The 11,616-nt window shown below is 46.8% G+C and overlaps 3 protein-coding genes across 3 annotated transcripts; 2 read left to right on the forward strand and 1 right to left on the reverse strand.

Moving 5' to 3' along the window:
• Nucleotides 1–2,471: 2,471 nt before the first annotated feature.
• Nucleotides 2,472–5,617, reverse strand: J4E92_008272 (uncharacterized protein; the record flags this gene model as incomplete). The annotated part of the gene is made up of 5 exons (XM_051499625.1): nt 2,472–3,427; nt 3,492–4,158; nt 4,209–4,597; nt 4,654–5,523; nt 5,569–5,617. The coding sequence occupies 5 exons, from the start codon at nt 5,615–5,617 to the stop codon at nt 2,472–2,474; spliced, it is 2,931 nt and encodes a 976-aa protein (XP_051350001.1).
• Nucleotides 5,618–6,245: 628 nt separating this feature from the next.
• Nucleotides 6,246–7,175, forward strand: J4E92_008273 (uncharacterized protein; the record flags this gene model as incomplete). The annotated part of the gene is made up of 1 exon (XM_051499626.1): nt 6,246–7,175. One exon carries the CDS (start codon nt 6,246–6,248, stop codon nt 7,173–7,175), a length of 930 nt encoding a protein of 309 aa, XP_051350002.1.
• Nucleotides 7,176–7,646: 471 nt separating this feature from the next.
• J4E92_008274 (uncharacterized protein) lies at nt 7,647–11,139 on the forward strand (the record flags this gene model as incomplete). The annotated part of the gene is made up of 2 exons (XM_051499627.1): nt 7,647–8,226; nt 8,330–11,139. 2 exons carry the CDS (start codon nt 7,647–7,649, stop codon nt 11,137–11,139), a joined length of 3,390 nt encoding a protein of 1,129 aa, XP_051350003.1.
• Nucleotides 11,140–11,616: the final 477 nt, after the last annotated feature.

The raw sequence follows: 11,616 nt of genomic DNA on the forward strand, positions 1-11,616 counted from the left end.
ATAGTATTTTATAAATCTTTAACTATAAAAATAATAGTCTACTTAGTAGGCTTTAAAGTAAAATACTATAAAAAAAGTTAGTATAAGCTAAAATAAGCTATAAAAAGCTAAAAAAGAGTAAATAAAGGTAAAGTAGCTACTAGTAATCTATAAAGAGCTAATTAGAGCTATAAAAGTTTAGAAGAAAGTATTTTAGAACTTACTAATTACTTAAATAGTAATTTAGCGTTAAGCGTACTAGTAACTTTATTAGCTCTTTTCTTAAATATATAAAAAGTACTATTAGTAAAGCTAGTAACTATAGTCTTAGTTTTAGTCTTATTATTAAAGCGCGCGCTAGACTTAGTAGTAGTATAGCTATAAAGTATACTAGAATAAAATTATAAGTACTTCTAATTAGAAAAGTAGTTACTACTAAAGTTAGTTAAAATAGTCTAGAATAAGCTATTATAAACTAATCTAGCTTTTTTAAGCTCTATAAAGACTTTACTAACTCTAAAGAGAATAGAAAGACTTATAAAATACTAGATTAGGCTAAAATAAGCTAATATAAGTTAAAACTTACTTAATAATATTATTATAGATACTCTTATACTCTTCTACTAAGTCTATCTTTAGGTAGTATAAGTTACTATACTTAAAGTTTTCTATAGCTAGTAGAGTAGGCGCTAAAGTATTATTAGAGGCTTAAGAATATAAAATAATAAGCTTTTTACTAAAGAGCTTCTAGTTAACTAATAATTAGTAGATAATTTTATATATAGTTTTTAAGTTAATAAAATTCTCTAAAGACTATATTAGTTAGTATTAGTATAAAAAGGTCTAAAATAAGCTAAAATAGACTAAAACTATTTATTCTAAAGCTATTTACTATATATTAGCTTTATAAAAGCTAATAAAGAGTAATAGTAGCTAAAAAAGAGTAAAATAAGTACTTATAGTAAAGTACTACTTATTTATAGCCTAATACTAGCTATATAAAATAGTTTAGGTAATAGTATCTTTAGATAGTACGCTAGTAACCTTTTTAATTATACTAGTAAAAATAGTATACTTTTTCTTAGTCTTAAAAACTAAGAAAGTATAGCTATAGTAGTTAAATATATAAAGCTTATTAAGCTTTTATAACTATAAGTAACTAGTATATAGTATATAACTAATCTTAAAAAGTCTAAGTACGTAAAAGTAGCTTATAGTAATTTAATTATTACTAACTATAGTTAAGTTAAAGTAAAAAAAGCTATTAAAGCTTAAAATAAAGTAATATAAAGTATAAGAAGTAGATATAAGTAGAAAAAAAGTAAATTAGTATAAAGTATACGTTAATAGTCTTAGTTAAAGTACTAAAGACTAGTTAGTAGTAATTTAGTATAATTTATACTAGAAATCTTTAATTTAAACTAAACTACCTTATTATACTTTAAAATAGGCTATAATAAGTTACTTTAGACTTTTTTAAAATTTTAAAAATAATAAGTAAAAAGAGCTAATACTTACTATTATAAAGTAATTAGAGAGTAAAAAATAGAAAAAAAAAATCTAACTAGCTAGAAATACCTAAAGTATATAAGCTTACACTAGCTTTACTAGTATAGATAGTAGCTTTATACGCGCGTCTATATGTAATTTTCTAGAACTACTACTTTTTATAATAGATTTCTACTTTTCTATAGATATAATATACCTATACTATAGTTACCTTATTTAGTCTATTAAATAATCTTAGAAGTAGATTAAAAGTAATCTACTCTAAAAAAGAGAATAATATTAGATTCTAGCTCTAAAAAGTCTAGGCTAACTTAGTATTAGCTATAAATACTTTAGAATTACTATTATAGCTTAGTAGTAATTTATTTTTAGTCTTTTTAAAATAATATATCTAATTATAGTCTAATATTATATATCTAGTATTTAACTAACTCTATTATTTAATAGTTAAGCTCTTATACTATAAAATTAGCCTAAGTAAAATCTATAAATAGCTAGAAGTATTAAAGTAATTACTACTAATAAAATATAGTAATTAGCTAGTATAATAATATTAATATTATATAGCTAGAGATTAACGCCTTAAATAACTTACTATTATAGATACTAGTAAATATAACTCTTATAGATAGAAACTAGCTACTTACTACTAATAACGTAATACTTATAGTTATAAATGCTATTATTACTAAGTATAGTAAGTAATTTAATAAACTAAAATAGTAGTAGCTTAAAGTAGTAAGTATAAGTTAGTAGAAATAATAAAATACTAAGGTAAAATTATAAGAGAAAACCTACTTAGAGACTAGCGTCTTAGCAATAAAATTACGTTAAAATATTAGAAATATTAGAGACGAAGGTGTGCCCACATAAGGATCAGATTAAATGACAATCCCGACCTTATTATACACAGTGATGTATCCAGGAAATCCTGTAGATTCGACGGCTCCTTCAACCCCTCGTCCCAGCACCAATACCACCTCCTACGCCCCCTCCTCCTCACTATCCGTGGACCGCTCACTATCCTCATCCCACAACTCCCGATCCACCTCCCCATGATGCCCCGCATAAGTCGGATACCGATGCCCCAAAAACTTCCTCCTCTTACACCTTGGACAATCAGCACAAGGATCATCGTCCTCGTCATCCGATACCAAAGTGTGATCCTGAATCCGATAATACTTACCATCTTCAGGATCGTAAACACGCTTGCCTTCCGCCTCCTTCTTTTCTTCTGCTTCCTTGATATCACGGCCGAAGTTGAGAATGCATTGGGCGACGTGTGAGAATAGGAACTTTTCCGGGGGCCAGTTCTTGTAGAGGTCGAGGGGATCGTAGTGGGTTCCGCTTCCGATGGAGAGGGTGAAGTCTTTGTTTTCTTTTGCAAGGCGTGCGAGGCAGACGTCGCCGCCGCGAGTTGTGATGTCAGCACTTGTTCTTGGGTCTCTGTCGAAGATACCGAGGGCGGTTTGGGGTTCTTGTTGGACTTCGAAGATGACCTTTTGGATCGCGTCGTGTGCTTTTCGCAAAGGAGATGCAAAGGCTTTGTCGTCTTTTGCTATGCAGCCCCAGTGCTCCTCGTCGGCGGCGGCGCCTTCCAGGATATAGATACCCATCCGCGGATCTTGGCTCCATTTGTTGTCCCAGGAGGGGTCTGTAAAGAGGGAGCGTTCGAGGTGGTGCCAAACTTTTGCGCATTGGTCTTGCAGAGCTTGCCAGCTGAAGTAGAGGTCCATGGCATCGCCTTCAAGCCAGTAAATAAGGTCGCGGAGGAGGGCGGTAGGGCCGTTGTCATTTGCGGAGTGCTCTTCAATGTATGGGCGCCAGCGTTGGCTTGCTAGTGTCCACCATACCATGTCGCGCTCTCTGTTGAACTTTTTGGCTAGGCGGACCAGCTCTGTTTCCGATCGAAGGGTGTTGTTGAGTTGTCTGACTTTATCTTTGTTTGGATATCGAACGTTAGTGTCTTGCTGATAAGCTGCTCACGTTAAGTGTGTACGTACCGTCAACAGCTGCGTCGGTAGTGGCCCATCCAAAACTTCGCTCCAGGAAGATCGGAGCCAGGATACTGGGTTCTTGTAACCAACGGCCGTCCCTTAGCTTCCGCATTTCCTTCAGCGTTTTGGAGGTCTTCTTGCCTCGTGGCTCACGGGCTGCATCAGAGGCAGTTCGCCCTACCATTAGATAGACCTTGCGAAGGGACTCGCCGAGGGTCTGGGGGGCACCACCGAAGAAAAGCCTCGCTTCGTCTTGCTGGTGGATGAGATACTCCATATCCGGCCATACAGGGCTTTCAGGATGCAATAGCTTGGTAGCAACGTATAAGTGTGTCATCATGCAAATCTGACCCAACGCGCGTTCTAGCTGATAACCTGATGTGTTGAGTTGCAAATAAGCGTCGTACATCAAGAGTCCACATCGGATCGGATTGGGCTTCAGGGTTTCGCATGGGTCATCTGCGACTGCTTTGGTATAGGTAAGGTCTGTGGCCATGTCTTTTCGAATATCCGCTGCATGTCCTTCAGTCGGGAAGGGTTGTATCCAGCTACGCTCCAGCGCCTCTTTCATGGCCACCTCCCGATCTACGCGTACATTTAGCTCATCGAACGGATCGTGCAGATGGTCTTTAGTTAGAATATCTTGTATGTCGAGCAGTATTTGTATTCCGAACTACCCGTATATCAGTATGGTATGCGCCTTGTTTCTTCATCAGTACTTACAGTAGTCCAAATAGGGATCTGGCGATGTTTGAACATATGCGCCATACCGCGAGATACTTCGTCCATGGCTATTGTCTCGCCATGGCGCGAAGTAGTGTGTCGGAACATCCGGGCCAGTTCAAGCGTGCGGTAGGTGTCTTTGTGGACGCCACCGACTGGATTAAAAGCAGATTTCGCAACGATGGGAATATCTGTTTTAGGCTTCTTCGAAATCCTAATCGCCTCCAGGTAGTATTTTAGGCCGGCGTAAACTGGCCACATACACCAGTAAACTTGTGAGCACGCATGAGAGCCAGGCATCATAAGGCCACTGGGAAACAGGAAGTCCATAAAATCGGATGGGTCGATGATGTCCGGATGCTGACTGATCAACAAAAGAGCTGGTAGTACTGCGAAGTATTAATGGCTGTGAGCTAAATGGCGAGACGTTCAGTCGATGACTTACCCCATACGGGATAATTTTTCTGAGGGTACTTCTTTGGGCGTACAAGCGTTAAATCAAATTCAGACTCAGCGTGCCGCACCAAGTCGATAGCTGTGTTCGCGATGACAGAAGCGTTCACCAAGTCGACATTGCCGTCCTTGTATGAAAACCAGACTTCTTGAACAATGTCGCGGAGCTCATGTATGTTGGTAATGAACGACTGGATAGCGAAGAAGAACTCGGATTCGATTTCCGACTCGTCTTGCTGGATTTCAACAGGGTTCACAGGAGGTAGCGATTCCATCGAGTCATCTGGTCTGGGGGCAGGCTCCTCCCCAAGCTCATCCTCAGGCTCAGCCTCTTCAGCAGCGTTTTCAGGGTCAACCGAGAGACTGGAGAAAGTATTCTTCATCTCTCGCAGGGAGTCAACGTCGGACTTTTGACTTGGCTCCTTCCTTTGAGCACGAGGCATAGACTCCTTAACCAGCGGCTGAAGGATGTCAGCAGCATTTCTAAGAATTTCGACGAAGTGAGCATGGGTCTGATTGCTCTCGTCTAGGACCGTGTCGCTATGCGATTGTTTGAACCAAGTTGCCGCTTTTTCTCGAGCCTGGATGGCACGATCGAACAGTTTGCTGAGCGCTCCAGGGACCTCGACCTTGGGGACTTTCTTCGCAATGGCTTCTGCCATGGGCACAAACTCTCCAACATTGATGCGATAGGTATCCGCAGGGGTATTCGCGGAGGCAGCAGCAGCTTTTTGGGCTTCTTTCCTCGCCTTGCCCTTGAGTCGTTTAGCTGGCTGCGGAGTTGACTGTGGAGGAGCTAGACAGCTACTGCGCTGGTAGCCCACTTTTTCGGCGGTTGCTGCTAGCCATCCCGCGATGTATTCTGGATATGTTAATTGAGGAAGGTCCAATTAGGCGGTCGACCAACCTGTGTCCTTCTTGTATTGCCTGTAATTCGACGAAAAGAATGAAGCCATGGTGTGACAGATGGAAACGGCCACCAATCGATTATGGGTTGATACCTGATCTAGGCTGATGGAACAATGTATTGGGCTAGAGAGATGAGGACCTGCCGGTTTGACAAGCTATGCAGAAACTACTGAAGAGATATCGGTGGATGAGTCGCAGAGCTCATGCGCCGCGTTCCACCACGACAAAGTCAGCGCGATGGAGACTGTTTGCCTGGGGTTGATGCAGATGCAGATGCAGATGCAAACACCTGGAAGTCGCATTTTCGCCATTGTCACGGATGCGCAGGGCTTCCAGGTTCCCCGCCAGCTCAGACCATCGTGAAGAGCCAATGGGACGGTGGCGCGAGATCCACTCGGACGCTTTCCGAGGGGATTGCCACTCTTGTGAGGGTGTTATCGAAGCAACACTGTAACGTGACATTTTGCACGTCTGGCAGAGCCTTTATCGAAGATAATCGTGGGGACTGGATATGAAGTGCTGGAAAGATAGCGCGAATGTGGCGTTATTGGAGATGCAGGAGGTTGTGGTGTTGGTGTTGTGAGAGGGCAGGGGTGAGAGCCATGACGTGCCGGACGCGAGAAGAGCTCCCCGCGCACTATGAGCTCAGCGCATCGGTAAAGCTTCGCAACGACAATGGCTGACATGGCATCGCGAATCGCGTCAGTAAGAGGTTTGCTACCTGATCTCGAATCAGCGCTGCATTCATTTACCTCGTCTCCCGCCAAGTTCCGTGTCGTGCGCACGGTCAACGACACGCCAACACAGCCCAAGACACTCTACATCCTCGACTCTTCCTTCAACCCGCCGTCAATTGCCCACCTTACCCTCGCGACATCGGCCCTGAAGCAGTCGACGCCCCTAGAGAAGAGCCCGTACCGGCTGTTACTGCTGTTCAGCACCCACAATGCAGACAAGGCACCGAGTCCGGCAAGCTTCGTGCAGCGCATCGCCCTCATGACCGTGTTTGCCGAGGATTTGTCGCGAAGCTTGAAGAGCGCGTCACCTTCGATGAATGATGACGTCTCCAACGTGTCGATAGACATTGGCCTAACCAAGGAACCATACTACAGTGACAAGTCGGTTGCCATAGCCGAGACCACACCACCGTTCTACGCGTCGCGGCCCATCCACATCCACCTCGTCGGCTACGACACCTTGATCCGCTTTTGCAACCCCAAATACTACCCCAAGTACGACCCACCGCTTTCGGCCCTCAAGCCCTTCTTCGATGCTGGCCACAAGCTGCGCGTTACCCAGCGACCGACGGACCCGAGCGACGAGTCGTCCAATGAATTTGGTACAACGGAGGAGCAGGAGAAATATCTGCAGAACCTGAAAGATGGCAATCAGGAGAAGGCTGGCTTCGAGCCAGCCTGGGGCAATAACATCGATATGGTGCAAGCCGAGGAAGGCGTGGGTATAAGCTCTACCAGAGTGAGAAACGCAGCCAACGCGGGTGATTGGGACACAGTGGGCAAGTTGTGTACTGAAGGCGTCGCCGCTTGGATCAAAGACCAGGGCCTATACAGCGAGGATGCTAGCGGCAAAAAGATGATGGGCTGAGATACAACCACGTGCATGGCATGTGCAACAGTGATGCATATTCGAGTCTCTCAGACGCAACACCAGAGGGCATGCCTATCGCAACCAAACGCCACTTCGGCTGCGTCAGACTTGTGTTGTATGTTTGGATAGCCACTGCATTGGGAAGTCGCCATGAACAGCATATGACACGATCCTTCCACACCGTATGAGGCCACAACATAGATGCAGCCGCGACTGCCTCATCTGTCCAGCATCTCACGCCATTATGTTTAGTCTTCGTCATCGAAACTACTTCCCCATACGCTAACATGTCTTCTGCAACCATTAGCACCTCCACAAGCTCATGTTGGCATCGGAAAGCTGTCCTGTTTCCATCCCTCTTTCCCAGCTTCCGGCCTTGGGCAAGCACTCCACGTGCACTGACGCAGCCATCAACAAACCAGCAACTTTCCATGTGCAGCCACCCACTCATCTTTCCCTCACCACATCATGGCGACCAAGCTGTGCTGTACGGCCGAGCAGGACGATCGTTCAGATTCGCCCGAGCTACCCAACGCCCGCGTCAGTCAGCCTACACCGGTGAACAGGCCGCTTCTACCCAAAGATGCTAGCTCTCCTAATTCACCCTTCACGAGTGCCCGTTCGGAAGACCTTCATGAGCTGCATGAGATCTTCCACAATGCTCGCGACTCCAACGAAGATCGAGCCATGCCAATGCGAACGCTTCGTGCACGCTTCAGCCGTCCTTCGATGCATAGCATCCGCAGTCTACACAAGATGACGAGTATGCGTTCACTGATCAGACGCAAGTTTTCGAAGGAGCTTCCCAAGAAAGCTCCGACTGTTTCATCACCACATTTGCAGCCGAGACCAAGGAACATCACTCCAGCTGCCGGCACTGTCGTTAAGCAGCTGAAAGACGGAACGAATCAGCAGCTTCAGATTACCAAACATGACCTGCGCAAGGATCTCCTCAGCGACAAGAAGCCTGATGAGGGCGGTTATGATTCAGATGCTGAGGCACTTGACGAAATTGCAAACAACATTGGCAAGAAGTCACCTATCAAGCGTGCAAGTATCCACAGCATCGATTGGACTACCACTACCGGAAGGTTAGATGTTGCGAGCTCGTTGTCACGTCGTACTAATAATGGCCAGCAAAACAACACCAGACTCGTCGAAGAGAGACCGTATTAGCGGCGAGCTCAATGATGACCTCCCTCCCTACAGCATCGATAAACCACACGCCGGTCCTTTCTCCCACCGGTTCAGCCAAGTGTTCAGCACGCCCAATCTGCGATCGGATACGCCTGGTGGAAAGGACAACAGGGTCAGACGATCGCATTCGGCTACATCCATGGGCTTGCCGAAACCTTCTCCCCTCTCGCCGTTACGACTACCAAGCCTTACCGATCACGACTCAGCTGGAATACCGTGGGCTGAGGTGATGCACAAGAGCCTTCGTCTTTCCCAGTTTCCTGTGCCTCCACGCCACGTCAGCCCAGAAGCATCCGTTACAACCTTCAACAAAGACGGCCATAAGCGACACCAGAAACGAAGTAGCTCCACTTCGGTATCGTCGCACCGAGCTCTTGGAACGACTGCTTCTCCTTGTGGTCGCCTCATTGAGATCCGCGTTCAACAGCCAACATCCACTGCAACCCCAAGGCCGTCTACATCTATCAGAGGCACTCTCCGTGGAGACTCGCCGCGTAAAGTACGAGGACAGGCACATAACAGCGAGGATAATGACGATGATGACAACCCTCGTCGGTCTGTCCATCTTTACAGCATGCGCATCTCACATCATCTACGCTCCGGGTCTCTTCTCTCATGGGACCAACTTGCCGATGCACCAGAGCTTCCAACTCCGCCTCGCGCATTTCGTGAACGCACTCTCTCAGACCAGAGCCGAACTTCCCCACAGAGTAAGCAACTAGCCCGCCATGACCGGCAAACATCGAGCTCAGGCTTTGCCAGCTCAAAAGTTCCGAGTAGATGGGGTAAGGTATTGCCGAACGATCTTGACACCCGACCTGATGTTGCTTCTTCCATCTACTCAAGTCGTCCCCAAAGCCCACCCGACAGTTTTGGAGGATCGGTGACGACTCTACCGCGCACTGATACTGAGAATCGCCCGGTCAACATTTCGTCTGCCGACATACGACAGCCTCGACGTTCTGCTTCCTTTCCTACAGACAACGAAGACACACCAAGACCAGCTAAAAGACATGGTCTTACCAACCTCGCAACAGTCACTGGCCATCAGGTCGAGCCTTCGCTTCTTGCACCGCCCGCACCGCTAGCACGCAAGAACAGTGTTGCTGATACCAAGACCTCCAAATTTCGAGAAGAGTTCAGCCCATCTCCACCCAAAAAGAAGATGACACAGTCGGCATCTATCATCAAATTCTTGAACCCGAAGCGCCTGAGTCTGCGCAGCCAGAGTGAAGCAAATCTCCAGTCTGAAGCTTCTTCCTCCTCGGCCGTCGTACTTGCCGCTGTGGATGGTCCATCTGACACGCTGGAGCTCCCTGTCAATCATGGACGTCGTCAGTCACGGTCATTGATTAGCATGCAGGCTGAACAAGATGCACTCGGAAAGAACAAAGGCGCCAATCATGTATGGGATCGCGCTTTGCAAGCGCATCAAGACGAGAAAGCATCTCTCTATCTTCCCAAGAACAGGGACCTCGCTGTTCATGCGAGCCCTTTCCGCGAGCGCAGCGGCAGCGTTTCCGTGCGACGCATCAGTGTCGAAGGCCTGGATCCAGCTAGCCGAGCTGACGATGGTTCCAGCACGCGGGTATCGACATTAAGTCCCCACGCCGGAACACCCGGTGAAGAGCGCTCCGAGGGGCTGTTCAAGATGGTGTCTCGTCGCAGTGCTATGATAGGGCGTGATGACGTTAGCGTTGGACAAGAAGTGGCAAATGCATTTGAGCGGCAGGGCGACAGCACGGATGTCGTCGGGGCCTGGGGTCGTTATCCTTCGCACACGCGCCATGACCGTACCGCCTCTGCAGGGAAGGCTGATAACGTGCAGCCTCGTGACTTCGCGCTTGAGGCAGCGATCAAGTTTGCTTCAGCAACGGATGACGAGGACCTGATCGATCCCACAGCGAGAAGACCGTCCACCCCACTGCTGCCTGGCGAGAAGAAGAAAAAGAAGAAGGTTGGCAGTGGTCGTGTAGCGAAGAGCAACTCGATGACTTTCGGCAAGACTCTCATGAAAAACTACACCAAAATGTTTAGGAGTCAGAGCACAGAGTTCCGCAGGCATGGTAGAGGACACCGCAGTTCCATCGCATCTGGCGGCATTCTTGAGCACCCTGAGCTCGAGCTCTTGCCTGATGTTTGGGCGGGTGAGGCTCACAGAGACGTTGACACGTACATCCCAGGTGATGAGCAGTCTGTGCTGAGGCAAGAAACCTTGAAGAAGAAGGCTAAATCCAGGAGCAATCTACGCGCGGAGGATTCCATGGCAACACTCCGTCCACGGCGCAACTCGTCTGCGCCCAATCTCAACGAGATGTCATTCGGCGATGGCGCAGCTGATGCGCAGCACGCAAACGATCGAGCACGAGTCTGGTCTACCTACTACGAGAACTGCGTCGATGCATACCCGCGTCTGAGTATGGACACGAACCGAGTCCTCCAGGACTTTGGTCGTCCAAATCGGCACTCATTCGATAGCAGGCAGATGTCCGTGCACTCACGCACTTTACCTACTCATCTGCGGAAGCACACGCGCAACGCTAGCCAGATGAGTCAGATGAGCAACGGAAGTCGGGCCAGGAGCTTCGGCTCGCTGGGTCAGGATGACAGTGCTTTCGAGGAACGGAGCTTAGTCAGCGTTAGGCGAAGCACCATGGATCTGATCTCCAAGTTCAAACAGCAGGAGGCTACGGAGCATGAGAGAATCTTGTCCTTCAGCAGGATGGACAGTGGAAAGGCGCGGGAGAGTGCGACGGCTCAGTGAGGTGGGATAAATTCGTGTCACGTCGTAATGTCTAATATTTGCTCATTGAGTCTGCCAGTGCGACGAGTGTATCGTTAGTGTCAGCATAGGTCAGTCGGTAGCATTTACTCGTCATACTTGGTCAGTTTCTCGTTGTGTTGTCATCGCCCTTGAGGCTGGTTGTGCAATGCTCGAATTTCCATTGGCCGTGTATTTGCTCACCCAAGGCATGCACTCACGGGTATTAGAGCCGCGACCCACTTCCACTTCTGCAGCCAGTGGCAATGCCTCGATATCCAAAACATCTATCAATTCACAACAACATAGTGGCTCGTGCGGTGAGGACCTTGGGCTAGCGATTTGTTCCCACGTTTGACGTAGAATATTCCTACGGTGGGCTTTCGGAGTACTTGTCCGAACACATTGCGCGCTTTTCTACTGGGGAGTGCGAACTCTGGATACAGTCATTGCATTCAGTCAAGGCCGCTGGAAATTCTC

Source organism: Alternaria infectoria, assembly GCF_024043175.1.
Source record: "Alternaria infectoria strain BMP 0036 chromosome Unknown scaffold_16, whole genome shotgun sequence".
In the NCBI taxonomy this organism is placed as follows: domain Eukaryota; kingdom Fungi; phylum Ascomycota; class Dothideomycetes; order Pleosporales; family Pleosporaceae; genus Alternaria; species Alternaria infectoria.